This window comes from Mustela nivalis, assembly GCF_964662115.1.
Source record: "Mustela nivalis genome assembly, chromosome: 15".
Classification (NCBI taxonomy): Eukaryota; Metazoa; Chordata; class Mammalia; order Carnivora; family Mustelidae; genus Mustela; species Mustela nivalis.
This window is the reverse complement of record NC_139034.1, coordinates 21,109,056-21,128,124: the sequence shown is the minus strand read 5'-3', so window position 1 is coordinate 21,128,124 and position 19,069 is coordinate 21,109,056. Positions and strand designations below refer to the sequence as shown.

General features: G+C 37.0%; 1 protein-coding gene across 2 annotated transcripts in view; it reads left to right on the top strand.

Annotated features, from left to right (window-relative positions):
• SPART (spartin) overlaps positions 1-15,099 on the top strand; it is a 38,559-nt gene extending 23,460 nt beyond the window's left edge. For both annotated transcript variants that reach the window (XM_082701504.1, XM_082701503.1), the window contains exon 9: positions 13,581-15,099. In XM_082701504.1, the coding sequence (XP_082557630.1) occupies positions 13,581-13,854 (274 nt within the window). In that variant the 3' untranslated portion in view covers positions 13,855-15,099. The remainder of the gene's footprint in view (positions 1-13,580) is intronic.
• The last annotated feature ends 3,970 nt before the right edge of the window (positions 15,100-19,069 follow it).

Here is a 19,069-nt window from a genome sequence, read left to right as displayed (position 1 = left end):
TGAATTATTTTTAGATTATCAGGATCATTTGTTGCCTAAATTGCTAGGCAGTCATGTTAGAAAGTAATAAATGCTTCCATCAGCTTTGCCTATTTCCTACTTTATTTAAAAAAAAATGCTTATCTAAGTACAATTAAATAGAGCTTTATTAAAGGTTAGCAAGGTTTTGGTGTAGATACTGTATTTTTGGTCCTTAGTGAGGAGATCTTAATATGATAAAAAGGACACTTTTTAACAGTGGTTCTGAGCTAATTTATTTTTATAAGGGTATGTATCGCTGTTCTTTTTATCCTTTACTCCAAAGATCTGTGGAGTGAAAAAACAGGTGAGAATTTAGTTAAGTACTTTTATATTTCTAACTATAAAGCTACTTTGGCTTAGCAGTAATTTAATTAGAAACTTGGAAAGATATTATGTGCAGTGGGGAGGTAAAGGGTTTTGTAATACTGTTTCCTCACTTATGAGTAATCTGGCCCAGAAGTAGAGATTGTCTTTTAAATGAAGAAACTGCAAGAATCAAGCCAGTAATAACTTAATATTTATCACTGAAGAAATGGAAGAACTAGTTATTCATTTAATTTAGTTCTGATTTATTTACATGAATTTACATTTCTGAATGTAAATGTAATAAATCTATATTTTTATATTTATGATTTTACACTTTGAAAAAGTATTTGATAGCGTAAGCATTTGTGTTTCTTTTCTAATCCAGCTGATGATAGTGTAATAAAATTTGTATTCTTATTGACTATAAGTTATTCTCCCAAGTTGTTTTGAATCTGCCATAATTATATGCATTATGCGTAGGAGAAAAACAAATGTATTATATATACTTATCTGATTTCTGGTGTTGAAAGCCAATATAGGAGATTATCTTTTCATTTAGGCATATTTGAAAGCAGATTGTGTTAAAGAAGTATATTATTTATACCTTTCATGGATTTATTTATTTATTTTTTATACCTACAAATGCCTATTTTTATTTATTTATTTAATTTTAGTTTATTTTTTCAGTGTTCCAAGATTCATTGTTTATGTATCACACCCAGTGCTCCATGCAATATATGCCCTCCATAATACCCACCACCAGACTCACCCATCCCCCCTACCCCTTCCCTTGCAAGACTCTCAGTTAGTCTCTCAGAGTCCACAGTCTCACATGGTTCGTCTCCTTCTCCAGTTCCCCCCAGTTCACTTTTCCTTTCCTTCTTCTAATGTCCTCCACATTACTCCTTACTCTCCACAAGTAAGTGAAATCATATGATAATTTACTCTCTTTCTGCTTGACTTACTTCACTCAGCATAATCTTCTCTAGACCCATCCATGTTGATACAAAAGTTGGGTGTTCATCTTTTCTGATGGAGGCATAATATTCTATTGTATATATGAACCATATCTTCTTTATCCATTCGTCTGTTGAAGGGCATCTTGGCTCTTTCCACAGTTTGACAACTGTGGCCATTGCTGCTGTAAACATTGGGGTACAGATGGCCCTTTTCACTGCATCTGTATCTTTGGAGTAAATACCCAGTAGTGCAATTGCAGGATCATAGGGTAGCTCTACTTTTAATTTCTTAAGGAATCTCCACACTGTTTTCCTAAGTGGCTGCACCAACTTGCCTTCCCACCAACAGTGTAAGAGGGTTCCCCTTTCTCCACATCCTCTCCAACACTTGTTGTTTCTTGTCTTGTTAATTTTGGCCATTCTAACTGGTTCTCAGTGTGGTTTTGATTTGAATCTCCCTGATGGCTAATGATGATGACCATTTTTTCATATGTCTGTTAGCCATTTGTATGACTTCTTTGGAGAAGTGTCTCTTCATGTCTTCTGCCCATTTTTTGATGTGATTATCTGTTCTTTGAGTGTTGAATTTGAGGAGTTCTTTATAGATCTTAGATATCCGCCCTTTGTCTGAAGTGTCATCTGCAAATATCTTCTCCCATTCGGTGGGTTGCCTCTTTGTTTTGTGACTGTTTGCTGTGCAGAAGCTTTTGATCTTGATGAAGTCCCAAAAGTTCTTTTTCACTTTGTTTCCTTTGCCTTTGGAGACATGTCCTGAACGAAGTTGCTGTGACCGATGTCAAAGAGGTTACTGCCTATGTTCTCTAGGATTTTAATAGATTCCTGTCTCACATTGAGGTCTTTTATTCATTTCGAGCTTATCTTTGTGTACAGTGTAAGAGAATGGTCACGTTTCATTCTTATATACATGGCTGTCCAATTTTCCCAGCACCATTTATTGAAGAGAATGTTTTTTTTTCAACTAGATATTTTTTCCTGCTTTATCAAAGGTTATTTTACCATAGAGTTGCAGGCCCATATCTGGACTCTCTACTCTGTTTCACTGGTCTTTGTGTCTGTTTTGTGCCAGTACCATGCTATCTTGGTGATCACAGCTAGTAAAACCTGAAATCCGGCAACATGATGCCCCCATTTTTGTTTTTCTTTTTCAACATTTCCTTAGCAATTTGGGGTCTTTTCTGGTTCCATACAAATTTCAGGATTGTTTGTTCCAGTACTTTGAAAAATGCTGGTGGAATTTTGTTTGGGATGGCATTGGAAGTATTGATTGCTCTGGGCAGTATAGACATTTTAACAATGTTTATTCTTCTGATCCATGAGCATGGAATGCTTTTCCATCTTTTTGTGTCTTCTTCGATTTCTTTCGTGAGTGTTCTGTAGTTCCTCGAGTACAGATCATTTACCTCTTTGGTTAGGTTTATTCCAAGGTATCTGTGGTTCTTGGTGCTATAGTAAATGGAATTGATTCTCTAATTTCCCTTTCTATAATTACATTTTTAGTGTATAAGAAAGCAATTAGTTTCTGTACATTGATTTTGTATCCTGCTGCACTACTGAATTGCTGTATGAGTTCTAGTAGTTTGGGGGTGGAGTCTTTTGGGCTTCCATATAAAGTATCATGTCATCTTTGAAGAGAGTTTGACTTCCTCTTTGCCTATTTGAATACCTTTTATTTATTTTTGTTGTTTGATTGCTGTTGCTGGGACTTCTAGTACCATGTTGAGCAGCAGTAGAAGGAATGGGCATCCTTGTCGTGTTCCTGATCTCAAAGGGAACCAGCTTTTCCCCATTGGGAATAACATTCACTGTGGGTTTTTCATAGATAGATTTTAGGAAGTTGAGAAATGTTCCCTCTATCCCTATGCTTTGAAGAGTTTTAATCAGGAACGGATGCTGTATTTTGTGAAATGCTTTTTCTGCATCAATTGAGAGGACCATGTGGTTCTTCTCTCTTCTCTTATTGATTTGTTCTATTATACTGATTGACTTGTGAATGTGGAACCACCCTTGCATCCCAGGGATAAATCCCACCTGGTCATGGTGGGTAATCTTTTTAATGTACTGTTGTTGGATCGTATTAGCTAGGATCTTGTTGAGAATCTTGGTGTCCTATTCATCAGGGATACTGGCCTGAAATTCTCCTTTTTAATGGGCTCTTTGCCTGGTTTGGGGATCAGGGTATTGCTGCTTCATGAAAAGTCTGGAAGTTTTCCTTCTGTTTCGGTTTTTTGAAACAGGTTCAGGAGAATAGGTATTATTTCTTCTTTGAATGCTTGGTCGGATTCCTCAGGGAATCCATCAGGTCCTGGGCTCTTGGTTTTTGATCAACTGCTTCAATCTCATTACTAGATATTAGTCTACTCAGGTTGTCAGTTTCTTCCTGTTTCAGTCTTGGAAGTGTATAGGTTTCCAGGAATGCATCCATTTCTTCTAGGTTGCTTAACTTATTGGCATATGGCTGTTGATAATAATTTCTGATGATTGTTTTTATTTCCTTGGTGTTAGTCGTGATCTCTCCCCTTTCGTTCATAATTTCATTAATTTGGTTCCTCTTTTCTTTTGGATTAGTTTGGCTAGTGGTTTATCAATCTTATTAATTCTTTCAAAGAATCAGCTTCTAGTTTCGTTGATGTGTTCTGCTATATCTCTAGTTTCTAACTCATTGATCTCAGCTCTGAGCTTAATTATTTCCTTTCTTGTGCATGGGGTTGGCTTAATTTGTTGTTGATTTTCCAATTCTTTAAGGTGTAAAGAGAGTTGGTATATTCGGGGTTTTTCAATTTTTATGAGTAAGGCTTGGATGGCTATGTGTTTCCCCCATAGGACTGCCTTTGCTGTATCCCGTAAGTTTTGGACCAATGTGTCTTCATTCTCATTGGTTTCCATGAATTGTTTAAGTTCTTCTTTGATTTCCTGGTTGATCCATACATTCTTGAGCAGGATGATCTTTAGCTACCAGGTGTTTGTATTCCTTCTAACCTTTTTCTTATTGTTGAGTTCAGTTTCAAAGCATTGTGGTCTGAGAATGTGTAGGGAATAATCTCAGTCTTTTAGTATTGGTTGAGCCTGATTTGTGACCCAGTATTTGGTCTGTTCTGGAGAAAGTTCCATGTGCGCTTGAGAAGAATGAGTATTCTGTTGTTTTAGGGTGGAATGTTCTGTATATATCTTTGAGGTCCATCTAGTCCAATGTGTCATTCAAAGCTCTTGGTTCTTTATTGGTTTTCTGCTTAGATGATCTGTTTATTGCTGACAATGGCGTGTTAAGATCCCCTACAATTAATATTTTCATATCAGTAGGACTCTTTATTTTGATTAACAGTTGGCTTATGTAGTTGGCTGCTCCCTTATTGGGGACATAAATACTTAGAATTGTTAGATCTTCCTGGTGGATAGACCCGTTAAAAGTGCTGTGAAGTGTGTAAACCTGGTGATTCACAGACCTGTACCCCTGGGGATAAAAATATATGTTTATAAAAAATAAAAAAATTTTAAAAAATGGTGTAGTGTCCTTCTGTATATCGGACTACAGCCTTTAGCTTAAAATCTAATTTATCTGATACGAGAATCGCTACCCCAGCTTTCTTTTGAGGCCTGTTGGAATGAAAGATGGTTTTCCATCCCTTCACTCTCAGTCTGGATGTGTCTTTTAGGTCCCGAATTGTCTCTTGTAGAGAGCATATGGATAGATCCTGTCATTTTATCCAGTCTGCAACCCTGTGCTTTTTTATGGAAGCATTTAGGCTGTTCATATTGAGAACGATTATTGAAAGATAAGTTTTTATTAACATCATGTTGCCTGTTTCTATCAGTTGTTTCTTGTTTCTATAGGTTGTCTCTGTAAATTTCTGTTCTATGTCACTCTTGGGTTCTTTCCTCTTTTATGGACCCCCCCCCCCCAATATTTCTTGTAGTGCTGGCTTGGTGGTCACATACTCTTTCAAACCTTGCGGTCTTGGAAGCTCTTTATCTCTCCATCCATTTCGAATGTCAGCCTTGCTGGATAAAGTATTCTTGGCTGCATGTTCTTCTCATTTAGTGCCCTGAATATGTCTTGCCAGCCCTTTCTGGCTTGCCAGGTTTGTGTGGACAGATCTGATGTTATTCTAGTGGACCTTCTTCTGTATGTGAGGAGTCTCTTCCCCCTAGCTGCCCTTAGGACCCCCTTTTCTAAAATTATGATTTGTGAATTTCATAGTTACGTGTCTGGAGGTCTTTCTAGATTTGTTGGTCTTGTGGGGGTATCCTTTCTGCCTCTAGGACAGAAACATTTGTTCCATCCCCCAGACTAGGAAAATTTGTTAGGCATCCCAGTAATTTGTTAGGCATCCCAATAATTCTACCATTGGGACGTTTCATGGTGTCATTTTTTTCCCTAATTCTGTTTTCATGGCTTCTAAGATGTTTGTTCCAGGCCTCCTCCCAATCCTTCCTTTCTATCGGTTTGTCTTCTAGATCACTAATTCGATCTTTTGCCTTGGTTACCCTAGGTGTTAGAGTATTTAGATTAGATTGATCTCACTGATAGCATTTTTTAGTACTGCCAGATCAGCCCTCACTTCCACCCTTAGAGTTTCTATGTTGCCACTGATGGTCTCCTCCAAGCCAGCCATTGCCTGGATAATTGTTACCCTGAATTCCCTTTCCAACATACTGTTTATGTCCTTATCTGGTATTTCATGGCAGAGGGCAGAGTCTCTGATTCTTCCTCTGTTGGGTGTTCCTCCTCCTAGTCATTTTGGTGAGAGGTGGTTGAGGGGATGTATAGCTGAATATATCAGCCACACTCTAGGCAAAGTACACACTGGAAAGTTTTGGAGCAATTGGAAGTCACCATCAAAAAGAAAGAAAAAAGAGAAAAAAAAAAGAGAAAACCCAGCCAAAATGCACCTCAAAAGTAAGATTTATAAGGTACATGAACAAAAACGAACAAACAAAAAGACCAACAAAAGTAAAAGACAGGGGCGCCTGGGTTGCTCAGTGGGTTAAGCTACTGCCTTCGGCTCAGGTCATGATCTCAGGGTCCTGGGATCGAGTCCCACATCGGGCTCTCTGCTCAGCAGGGGCCTGCTTCCCTTCCTCTCTCTCTGCCTGCCTCTCTGCCTACTTGTGATCTCTCTCTGTCAAATAAATAAATAAAATTCTTTAAAAAAAAAAAAAGTAAAAGAAAAAAAAGAAACACCCAGCCAAAATGAACCAAGAATAAGATTTATATAGTACAAAAACAAATACACAGAAACCCTAACAGAAGAATAAGATGGGAAGATGGTTATAAACTCTCGATGTGGGCAAGGAAGTTATTTCTGTTCTTCCTGTGTGAATCTTGTTATCTTTGTCAAAGGACTCAACTTTCCAGAGATACAGGGAAATTGAAACTGGTTTATATATAGGGGTGGCATTGAATAGGGAAAAAAAATTACATTGAAGCTTATATCTATATGTATAAAAAAAAAGAAAAGAAAAATACAGGTATATTATATAGGTATGAAAAAAGTTCCAGTTAAAAAGTTATTATGGAATATGTTGCATTAAACCTCTAGTCATAATGGAAAGTAGGCTAAAAAAATTAAAAGAATAAGAATCGTAAGAACGAATTTTAAAAAAAGAAAAAAGAAAAGTTGTTATCTATGAAATATACAGGTTTGGGAGTAATACCCAGAGATTAATATATTGTTTACCCCTGATGTTGGGGTTTATGGGGACCCTGTGGTGGTTATCCTCTTGTTCTTTTGGCTTATCTTCTGGGGAAGGGGCCTTTTGGCTTATCTTCTTGGGGAGTGTGGTGCTTGGGCTGAGTCGCCCTGCCCCCTATCAGGGGATTGGATCTGTGGAAACTGGTTTTTCAGGCTTTTGTTCTCTGGAGGTTTTGTTTTTTGGCGGCTTTTTGTGCTTTTCAGAGGTTTAGTGGAAAGCAAACTGTCCACACTCAGACCTCCGCCTCAGAGACAAGTCTCAGACTGCTTACCTCTGGGTGGTCCAGAACACACAGACGCCTCCCCATGCAAACTCCGCTGAACACCACAGCTCCACCACACCACAGGTGGTGCACATTCCCAGCCGCTATTATCGGTGGTCACCCGAGGCCCTGGCTTGTTTCTGCACCCCTGTGCCACTAAAACCACGATATTGGTCCAGGTGAGCCCAAACCCAGGTTACTGCCATTGCCGGTACTACTGTCTGGGGCCCTCACCCACAACTGATGCACTCGCACCACGCAGAGGCACAAGTTGTGTAATGCTGCCGGTCAAGACCCTGACCTCTGAGGCTGCTCTGGGTTCTCTCAGGCACAGGCTGCACACCCCGCAGCCACGCAGGTAATCGGCTGCCAGCCTAGAGACTGTAGGCTGGCGCCTACACCGGACTCCCTGAGGCGCGGGCAGGAGTGCATCCAGCCCGAGAGGTGGTACAGGCAGCGGAAAGCCACAGGCTAAGGGACCACGGACTGGACTCTCTGGCTCGAGTGGTCGCTGGTGGTAACCACCCTGGGATCCTGGGCTTAGGTCTGTGCCCTTAACTGCCCAGTTCCACCAGTTGCCCCTCAAGATCTTTTGCTTTTTTTGAGTGCTTTTAACCAGTCTCCAAGTTAATGCTGGTCCCCAATCACAGGGCACTTTCGTATTGGGGTATTACTTTCAAATGGTTTGCTTCTGGTGGCTCCCTCCCTCTTCTGTTATCCTCCAATATCTGTCCAAGTGTTCCCACTCCCATCACCTCTCCACTTATATCTGCTGCCCCTGTAGAGATCCAGAAGTATACAATCTTAAATCTCAGGCTGATTTCATGGGTGTTCAGAGTTTTCTGGTGATACTTAGCTTACTTTAGGAGACTGGTTGAAACAGGGTCTCCTACTTCTCTGCCATCCTGCCCCTCCTTTCATGGTTTTATGAATTAAAGATTATGTTCATTATGAGTGGTTTATTTAAAGAGCTGTATAATTACATTCTTAAAACTTTTAGGTAAATATGTAGGAACTGTTTATTAAGACTGTTTTTGTCAGTTACATTAATACTTTTGTCTTTAAATTTAGGATCCTGAAGACATACAGGAACAATAAAAATAAGTAACTTCAAATCTGCTGTATTTAATTGCAGCATGGTATCTACTAAATAATTCCTTACTCTTCTACGTAGCTTCTAAATTTCAGCTTTAAGCTCCTTTTTTTTTTCCCATTTGAAATTGTTTAGAGGATGGGGTGCCTGGCTGGCTCTGTCAAAAGAGGGTGTGACTCTTGATCTTGAGGTCCTATGTTCAAGCCCCACACTGGGTAATAGAGATTACTAAAAAAAAAAATAAACTTTAAAAAATTAAATAGAGGAAAATCATATAAATTCAGAAAGTTAGATCCATTCTTGTTTTCCCCTTATTAAAATTTTATCTCATTCTAAGATAAAATGTGTTATTTTTCAGAAGAATAAGCTTAGTAAAATTGTTTTTCTACAAGGAATTTACCTTTTCAAGTTGTACAGTATTTTATTGGTTTGTTTATTGAATTTTAATTAAAATTCCCCTTAAATTTGCACTAGGTGAAGGGGCAAATCCAAATTCATTGATGGTAATTCTTTTGGCAGATGTCATATTACCCAAAACCAGTTCTGTATAGCATCTGTTCAGGAGTTCTATAAAATCAGTCTTCTCTTTTCCATATGGTAACTATACAAGTATTTAAACATTATCATCATGTGTTCCACTTTACTTTTTCTTAACTTCAAAATACTCCCTGTTCCTTTAATTCCATATATAGTATGGTTTCCAATCCTTCATTTACCAGTGTTCTTCTCAAAATGGAACCCAGATTTGAATGTAGTGTTATGTATTATGACCAGATAGAATACAGTGGCATTTGCCTCCCTCATTTGGTCATATTTAGCATTTGAGAAATAGGGCATACAACACAGAGTGTATCTTTTTAGTAGCTGTTACTTCATTGACCCATATCAAACTTGGGCTTTTAAAAAAAATGAACCTTTTATTTAAAATCTCGGACTTTGTCTTATTTTTGGACAGTTGATACATGTACCTAAAACTAAGAACTTTGTATTTACATTTGCTTAATTTCTTGTTTTTGATTTTGACTCATCATTAAGTCTGTCTTTCAGTTTGGCTTCAGATTTAGTGTATATCATATTAGCCAGAGAGTTCCATTTAATGTTATCTTTAGATTTGAAAGACTTGTCTTTTTAATGTCTTAGATATTTTCCTCCATTTTTCATGAATACAGTCTAATCACATGCTCCCTGTAGCCTCTCCTTCTGATTGATCTTGCTCAAAGACTTACTGCTTGTGGACGGTCAGCCGTCCACAAATTTTAACAGTATTCTCATTTAACTCACAGTTCAATTTTGTCTTATCAGACTGCTTCTCAGGGTTGTTGTCTTCATGTACATTCTTTAAATATTGGTTCTAAGCGTTCACTCTTTGCGCAGTCTTTTTCTGTTCTTTGTGGATATTATCTATACTGGTGTCTATAGTTACAACTTCTCAAATCTATGTTTCCAGTTAATTTTTGTTTTAAACTTTAAGCTTCATAAATCCCAACTGCATCACCCTACAGCTGTTCATTCGCTAAATCCTGTTTTTTATATTTTTTTCCTCTCCAGTCTCATGACCACTACTGTAGAATAGAGCCTCATCATTTCTCATCCATCTTATAGCTTGTTTCCTAACTGGTTCCTCTGTCTCCCTCTTACACCCTTACAATTCACAATGCAACCTGACTTAGAGGTATCTAAAACATAAATTTGGTTGTGCCATTCCCATTAGTTTCGAGATAAAGTTTAGGGGCACCTGGGTGGCTCAGTTGGTTGGACAACTGCCTTCGGCTCAGGTCATGATCCTGCAGTCCCGGGATCGAGTCCCACATCGGGCTCCCAGCTCCATGGGGAGTCTGCTTCTCCCTCTGACCTCCTCCTCGCTCATGTTCTCTCTCACTATCTCTCTCTCAAATAAATAAATAAAATCTTAAAAAAAAAAAAAAAAAGATAAAGTTTAAATTCCTCAGCTTCACTTATAAGGTCCTTCTTCAATTGGCCACAACCCACCTGCCTTGGATGGATAGACTAAGAAGATGCTATTTCTACTTCAAATATTTAAGATTAATATTTCCAAGTATATTTTTGAAGGTTGCATGTAAAGTAAATTGAATTTTAGGCAGATTTACTAGAAATTTATTATGACTGAAATTTTGTTATAATTAATGAAATATAGAATCACTTCCAATTTGTTGTCTTTGTAGACATTTCTGAATGTGCTCCAGAATATTTTCTGGAGAAATTTCTGAAAAGTCTCATTTAAATTGTATATTAAGTCTCATTGACTTATTTAGAGCATACTTCATATTCATTTTTAATTCTCTTCAATTGGTAGTGTTACTTGGCATATAAAATCTAATAAGCTATAATTAAACTTTTAAAAAAGAAATAAAAAACAAACATCTTTTTACCAGAAATAGGCTTTTTAGTTTTTAGCAGTATAGTCTGAATCTACAGTATAGTTTGAATGAAGAAAAGAACCGAGCAGTTACTTATCAAGGAGGAGAAGAACAGATTCCTGCCAAAAATACTGGTTCTAAGGCATACTAGGAAGCAGAAATGATAGGATATATTAAAGTAAATAAACACCACTGCTTAAAAGCCATTTTATAAGGTCTTTAAAAATAATTACACATATTGTATAATGGAATTTTCAAAGTGCTTTAACTTAAATATTTCATTTTATTAAATGAAGTAATAATTGATGAAATGTAAAGAGGTTGAGACCTCACCAACATCATATGATTAGTTTGGGGCACAATTGGTATTAAAATGTAGTTTTTTGACTCCTAGTTTGGTACTGTTAACCAAATTAACAGGAATTGCTGCTGAAATGGAGATAGTGTGGGAAAACAAAACCTCAGTGTATCAACACAGACTCCTTTTTAGCACATTACTACTAATAATGTAGCCTTTATAATTGTGTTTCATATAAAAATATCATGAGTGCAGTTAGAGGTATCAGAATGCATCAGTAGAATAGGGAAGTGAAAGGTCCTGAATCGGAGGATTTCCTATATTCACAAACACTGATACGGCCAAATTCTTAAGTTAACCATGTCACTTCCTTATAGCTCACACAGACATGGAAAAGAGAAGCCTTAAGAGAAACCTGCTCAACCAAGAGTTAAGCTCACTCTTCCAGTGCTAAAAAACTGCTGTCATCTCTCTCTTCTCATTTAGCGTTAGCCATTGCCACCTGATGATAGTATTTGTGGGGGCTTGATTGACAGTGAGAAGGTTCCATGTCTTCTGCAAAATCAGCAAATGCTGTGGAATGTTGAGGGACTGCAAAGCAACAGGTACTGGCAGGTGGCTGTTAAGGAAGCTTTGGTGTCTGGTAACTGTGAGAAAGCCCCAGTCAAGAGTGGTATGGGGTCCCCTGGGTGGCTCAGTCAGTTAAGCATTTAACCCTTGATTTTGGCTCAGGTCATGATCTTGGGGTCCTGGTATTGAGCCCTATGGCCATGCACTCATTGAGGAGTCTGCTTTGGGATTATTTCTCCCCCTTTTCATCTGCCTCTTCCCCGAAGCACATGTGCTTTGTCTTAAATAATAAATCTTTTTTAAAAAGAATGTATAGCTATACAGTTTGACAAACTGTAGATTCTGTCATCCTCTGGTTCTAATTATTAACATGAGGCACAGGAATGAATGGAATCCTCATTCGGGAACATAATAAGATTCACACTTCTGGCACTGAGATTGGAAAAAAAAAAAGCATGAGCAAGCTAGTAAGATCACAATCCACTGTTCTAGGCCAGAGTAATCGTAATAGAGGACTTGGGAATTCAAAGGACAGATCCAGTATTAAGACAAAATGTCCAGATACAGATCACAAATCACCTAGGAAATTTCAGTGTGTCCTGGAGAAAAATGTAAAATGTTGCCTTTTTGTTGGTTATTGCTAGGCAAGAAAAAACCTGGTACTTTGAAAAGGGTAAAGAGAAACAGCAGTGGGATAATTTTTAGTATCTTTGTGTAGGCCTTTAACTTGTATTTTCTTATAGAAACAGTATTAAGCACAGATATTGGTAATTGTCAATAAGGACTACTTTTGTATAGTGCTTTTATAATTTCCCAAGCACTTTGCTATACATTTGATTACTAGAAACTGTGTTGATAGGGCAGGAATTAAATCTATATATTCAACAAATATTGAATGTCAGGCAGTGTTCTCACTTCATAGGATACATTAAAGAACATGGCAGAGTCCTTTTTCTAATAGGGTTTCGATTCTGGCATGACAATAAGCAAAGCAAAAACAATGGGAGTTCCTAAGTTCTATAGTGTGTAGCAGGGGATAAGTTAAACAATAAGAACAGCTTAAGGACAGATTGATGAGCAGTGGGGTAGAGCATATGGAGTAAGGCAGTTGAAATAGGTGAGATAGTGAGAAGACAATTAGCTGATTTGAAGAAGCTTAGGCAGTGAGACATGTGAATACCTAGGGTGAGAATAGTTTAGGCAGATTTCAGCCAATACAGAGGTCTTAAGGTGGCTCATGTGTGTTTGATGGCTTCAAAGAACATAAGAAGGTCAGTCAGTCTGCAACAGAGTGGAGTGAGGGAGGAAGTGTTGTAAAATCTTTGCTTAAGGACAGCCTCAGATTCTGGCGCCTGGGTGGCTTAGTCGGTTAAACATCTGACTCTAGATTTCTGTTCAGGTCATGATCTCAAGTTTGTGAGATTAAGCTCCCTGTCGGGCTCTGCTCTGGGCCTGGAGCCTGGTTAAGGTTCCTCTCCCTCTCCTGCTTCTCACCTCTTTCATCCTACCCACTATCCCTCATTAAAAAATAAATAAAACAAAAATAAAAGACCTAACCAAAGTCTAGTTAAGGTAGAACTCAAAACCATTTATAGGGACTATAGATTCTTTGGCCTTATAGTTGCTTCATTGAAAATTCTCTCTTTCCAGAAGGGGTGGGTTAAAAAAGGGAAATAGTGACTGATGAATAATCTTTATTATAATTTACATTTTATTCTTCAACATAAACCGTCTTTATTAAATAAATCTCAGCTAGCCTGAGTTTATTTTCACAGTTTTTGCTAAAGGAGAAATGCAGCCTTGGCACAGTTTGATTTTATTCTTTACTGTGTTTTAAGTTATTAATTAACTTGAAACATAACCTTTGATTTTGCTTTCAGGAATAACATACTAAACATGGGACTATTTAACACTAATTCAAAAGATCTTAATTTATATTTATAATTTCATTACACTTTTTTTCTAATCTTTTCTTTTAAAGATATGGGCATACTGCTGGAGAAGCTACACATGATGCAGTAGATTCTGCCATCAATGTTGGTGTAACTGCCTATAATATTGACAACATTGGTATCAAAGCAATGGTGAAGAAAACTGCAAAAGAAACAGGACAAACACTCCTTGAAGACTATAAAATAGTTGATAATTCTAAGGGAAGAAATCAAGAAGGAAGAGCAAACGTAAACATGAAAAGGGAGAAGGGTGAGCAGACAAAGGAACTAGAGAAGAGTGAGGCAAAGAAGAAAGAGAAATGATGGAAGTGCTGTGCATCACCTATACCAAAGCCTTACAAGGTGGATACATTTTTGTTAAATAGGCAAAAGTGGAATTCCCCACAGATTAATCAGTGTTTTAAAAATGTATTCATTCCTATGAAGTGACTGTTTCATAAGCTTTATAGCATGTATTCTATTTACAAGGAAAAGAATCAGTATTCTTGCATATGGCCTTTAGAATATAGGGTTATATTCTCATTATTTTTTCTAAACGTGGCTGAAATATTTTTGCAGTTAAAATAAGATTAATAATACATGTGCTATAAACCTCATTAAACCTAATGTTAAACTATTTTTGTATTTGCTGTCTTTCAAAAAACAAGATAGGAAATTATATATTTACATAAAATTTGGCATTTAGTAACCATAGCTCTAGTTGTACTTGAAAGAATGACTTAAAATATTGTCTGCTGGCTTTGCACTAATTGTGGATTTTTTTTCCCCCTAGGTGCTTATCAGAATTTTCAGTGTGTAAGCTATAAATAATTATAATCCTAAACTAAAAGAATTCTCAGATAACGTTTAAAAGACTTTTTTAATCATGAAAAATAAGTTAAGGTTCTATAAAATTATTTGGTAGCTTATATCTTTGTTAGGAAGGGGGGTGGTCTTTCTCATTTAGAATGAATACAAAGATTTTTTTTTTTAATCTAGATTTAGACTGGTATTGATCTACTAGGAGCCTAGGAAGTTTTGGTATATGATTGATATCGTATTAAAATTTGTGAATATCATCACCTTAATTGGACAAAAAAGTACTTAAGGAAATTATTTTACCATATCTACTTCTTTAAGTTACTCCAAGAGGCTAAATTTGTATAAAAAATATAAACAGAATTTTTTGGATGGTAAATGTATTTTTATTTTGGGATTTAGTCATTGGAATTTTTATGTTAAAGCCAATAAATTATTAGAAAAGCTTCTATTTATAATCATGGTTAAGAATGTGAAGAATTCAGGCTTAATCCATGGTGGGTGAGGTATAATGGTTTCCACTCTGTCAGAAGACAGGACATTCACAGACCTATAAGGTACAAATACATAAGTAAATACCTAATGGCATTTTATTTTTGTTTACTGATTATAAATGATTGGTATTGATTTTCATAGCTATTGTCCATTCTGATATTTTTCGATACTTTAGTTTAACGGCTACTTAGTTTGTTAGATCTTATTTGAAACTGTCTTAAAAACACCCTTTATGAATAAACTGTTTCTGAATTACTTGGCCTCAAATGTATGCACAGGATTGTATTTTGGAAACACCTAGAATTAATGGATCCTTTCCCTAAGGCTAAGGATAATGTGGAAATAAAACTGAATTGGTAAATAGCTTCCAGTTAATCTCTGCCTTAAATTTGAGAAGTGGAATGACAAATAATGGACCCTAAAGTTTACAAAGTTAACTTAGAGCAGTGGTCAGCAAAACTGGATTTGTCAAAAATTGGATTTGTATTTAGTTGTCCATTTTACTTCATTCTGCTCTGCTCATTTGGTTGTGGGTTGCTATTTTAGATTAATAGACATAATCTTTATAAGTATAGCTTCTATATTAGAGTGTTCCAGAGAAACAGAACCATTAGGAGAGAGAAATAAACATGTGCATGCCTGTGTGTGTATAAAGAGATTACGAGGAATTGGCTCAGTGTTATTTCTGAATAGCTTGTTTTCATCAAAATTTTTTTCTATTCATATTTAAAGATATAGAAAGCTGAGTATCTTTAAGAACATAGATTAGGTTGGGGGGAAGGCCCCAAATAATATCTTTTTTTTTAAAGATTTTATTTATTTGTTTGACAGACAGAGATCACAAATAGGCAGAGAGGCAGACAGAGAGAGAGGAGGAAGCAGGCTCCCCGCTGAGCAGAGAGCCCGATGCGGGGCTCGATCCCAGGACCCTGGGATCATGACCTGAGCTGAAGGCAGAGGCTTTAACCCACTGAGCCACCCAGGCGCCCCCCCCCCCAAATAATATCTTCAGATGTATTCTATGCAAAAAATTGTCACATATGAAGAAATAATTTGATCACCCTGAAAGCTGTTCATTAAGAGGAAACAGTGACTAATGGCAAGTGTCCTCTACATAGGCACATACACACACACCCCAATCCATTTTGGAAGCCAGCTGAGGAGCAAATTGCTAGAGTGTGCTGTTAAGGAAGCAAGATCGCTGTGAAAAGAGATAGGGCCCCGGCGTTTACAGATTTAAGAAGCTCCACAGACAATTAGTTAATAAAACATTGCTCTTTAGGGAGTAACTGAATTGGGAGCTGAAAGAATGAGGTTTTGGTTGATAGCAGTTTTTGAACTTAAGTTTTCTCAGGTAAAGCCACTCTGGTGACAGGATTCAGAGTATTTATAGCTATGAAAGTGGAGGGGAGATTAAAGCGATGAGAGTTGCAAGTTAAAGGGCAAGGTTATGGGAAAACTTTCCATGGAAAGACATTTTTAATGTCAAAGTCAGTAGATAAGGAATGACTGTGAAGTCTCTGGGTAGAAACAAGGAGAAGGAGTAGAAGGTTGTTACATCAGGAATGCATGCCATTTATAGTTGCACCAAAAATATAATACCTAGGAATACACTTAACCAAAGAGGTGAAAGGTCTTTACTCTGAAAACTGTAATATTGAAAGAAATTGAATACACAAACAAATGGAAAGATACTGCATGCCCATGGATTGGAAGAACAAATACTGTTAAAATGTCCATACTACCCAAAGAAATATACAGATTTGATGCAATCCCTATCAAAATAGGGATTTTTTCACAGCATTTTTCACAGAACTAGATCAAATAATCCTAAAGTTTGTATGGAACCACAAAAGACCCTAAATAGCCAGACAATCTTGAAAAAGAAGAACAAAACTGGTATCACAATCTCAGATTTCAAGATATACTACAAAGCTATAGTAATCAAAATAGTGGGGTACTGATACAAAGATCAACACATAATGGGATAGAGAGCCCAGAAATAAACTCATGATTACATTGTCAATTAATATTTGACAACAAAAGCAAGAATATGCAATGGGGAAAAGAATAGTCTCTTCAACAAATGGTGCTGGGAAAATTGGACAGCCATAATGCAAAAGAATGGAACTGGATCACTTGTACACAAAAATAAACTCAAAATTGATCAACCTAAAATGGTTCTAACCTAAATGTGAGAACTGAAACCATAAAAACTCCATTATTAAGAGGATACCAAAATAAAAAGCTTCTGCACTGCAAAGGAAACAAAACTAAAAGACAACTTACTGAATAGGAAAATATATTTGTAAATGATATCCAATAAAGGATTAGTATCCAAAATATATAAAGAACTTCTATAACAACACCAGAAAGCCAAGTGATCCAATTAAAAATGGGCAGAAGATGGGGTGCCTGGATGGCTCAGTGGGTTAAAGCCTCTGCCTTCAGCTCAGGTCATGGTCTCAGGGTCCTGGGATCGAGCCCCGTGTCGGGCTCTCTGCTCAGCGGGGAGCCTTCCTCCTCCTCTCTCTCTCTGCCTGCCTCTCTGCCTACTTGTGATCTCTGTCTGTCAAATAAATAAATAAAATATTTTTTTTTAAAAATGGGCAGAGGACATGAACAGACATTTCTTCAAAGAAGACACACCGATGGCCAAGATAAGATACCACCTCACACCTGTCAGAATGGCTAAACTCAAAAACACAAGTGTTGGCAAGGGTGTGGAGAAAAGAGAACACTTGTGCACTGTTGGTGGGAATGCAAACTGGTACAGCCAGCATGGAGGTTCCTTAAAAAAAAACAAAAAACAAAGAAAAAAATACTACCATATGATTGAGTAATTCTACTACTGGGTATTTACCCAAAGAATACAACAACACTAATTAAAAAGATTTACGTTTGTTTACTGCAGCATTATTGACAATAGCCAAATTATGGAAGCAGCCCACAATTCCTTCTATAGATGAGTGGATAAAGAAGACATTATATAATACATGTAATGGAAAGTTACTCAGAAAAAAGAATGAAACTTTACCATTTTCAACTGGATGGATGGTTGTAAAGAATACAATGCTAAGTGAAGGAAGTCAGAGAAAGAATAAATACCATATGATTTCACTTATATATGGAATGTAAGAAACAAAACAAATGAACAAAAAAGACCAAAACAAAAGAAACCCACCAGATTCTTAAGTATAAACAAACTGATAGTTGCCAGAGGAAAGGTAGGTGGGCGGATGGGCGAAATAGATGAAAGGGATTAAGAGTACACTTATGATGAGCACTGAGTAATGTATAGAATTGTTGAATCACTACATCCCTGAAACTAATATAACACTATGTTAACTTCTGGAATTATTTTTCTTTTAATTAAAAAGGGAGTGGGTTTTTACATGAGGATGGAAGAGTAGTGATCTAGAAGTGACATTAGAGGTGAAGAGAATTCTTGACCCTTCTGACCCAAAGAGGCAGAGGGTTCTGTAAAGAAACCAGAGAACAAAAAACCATCCCCAGCTCACTTCCATCCCCACCCCTTCAGTCTGTGAGAGACAGAAACTAAGAATTCTGGCTGGGAAAGAACAAAGAAAGCCACCAAGGCTGGGAATAGACACTGGTGAGTGTCTGAGCCCTGCAACCTGCTCCCCACAACCTGTCTTAGGCTGAGCACAAAAGTGGGAGTAAAAAATTGCCATACTCCATGACTTAATTGACGGAATTCTTCCATATTAAACTTTTTAAATTAACTATAGGATTTTTTGAAAGCGATGAACCTATTTAGCATTTCTTACAAATCACTTTGTACGTAATAAACCCTCAATTGTTATTAATTGAATTAATTTCTCAAAATGCTTCAAATTCTCTTTTCACCTACTAATCTGGGGGGTTCCTGACACTAAACAGGTACCAAATGTGCTACTTACTACACTTGATGTTCAATTCAAACAATTAAATTCTGAATTGTCCCCATGCTTAAAATATCCCCCACTACAGTCTTTGCAAATTTCCAGAATCTCCCCTCGCTCTTTTAAAACCCATTTTTTAATTGAAGACTTGCCTTATTTCCAGCATGTTATCTAATGAACCATTCTACTATTTTATACAAACTTTAAGTATAGCAACCATGGGTTCAAAGGTTTTTTCTATTTTTCCCACAAATGATCAAGTTTCCATAAGTATGCTGGTAAGCAGCAACCCAATGAAGCATTTACCAAATATGCTTTTT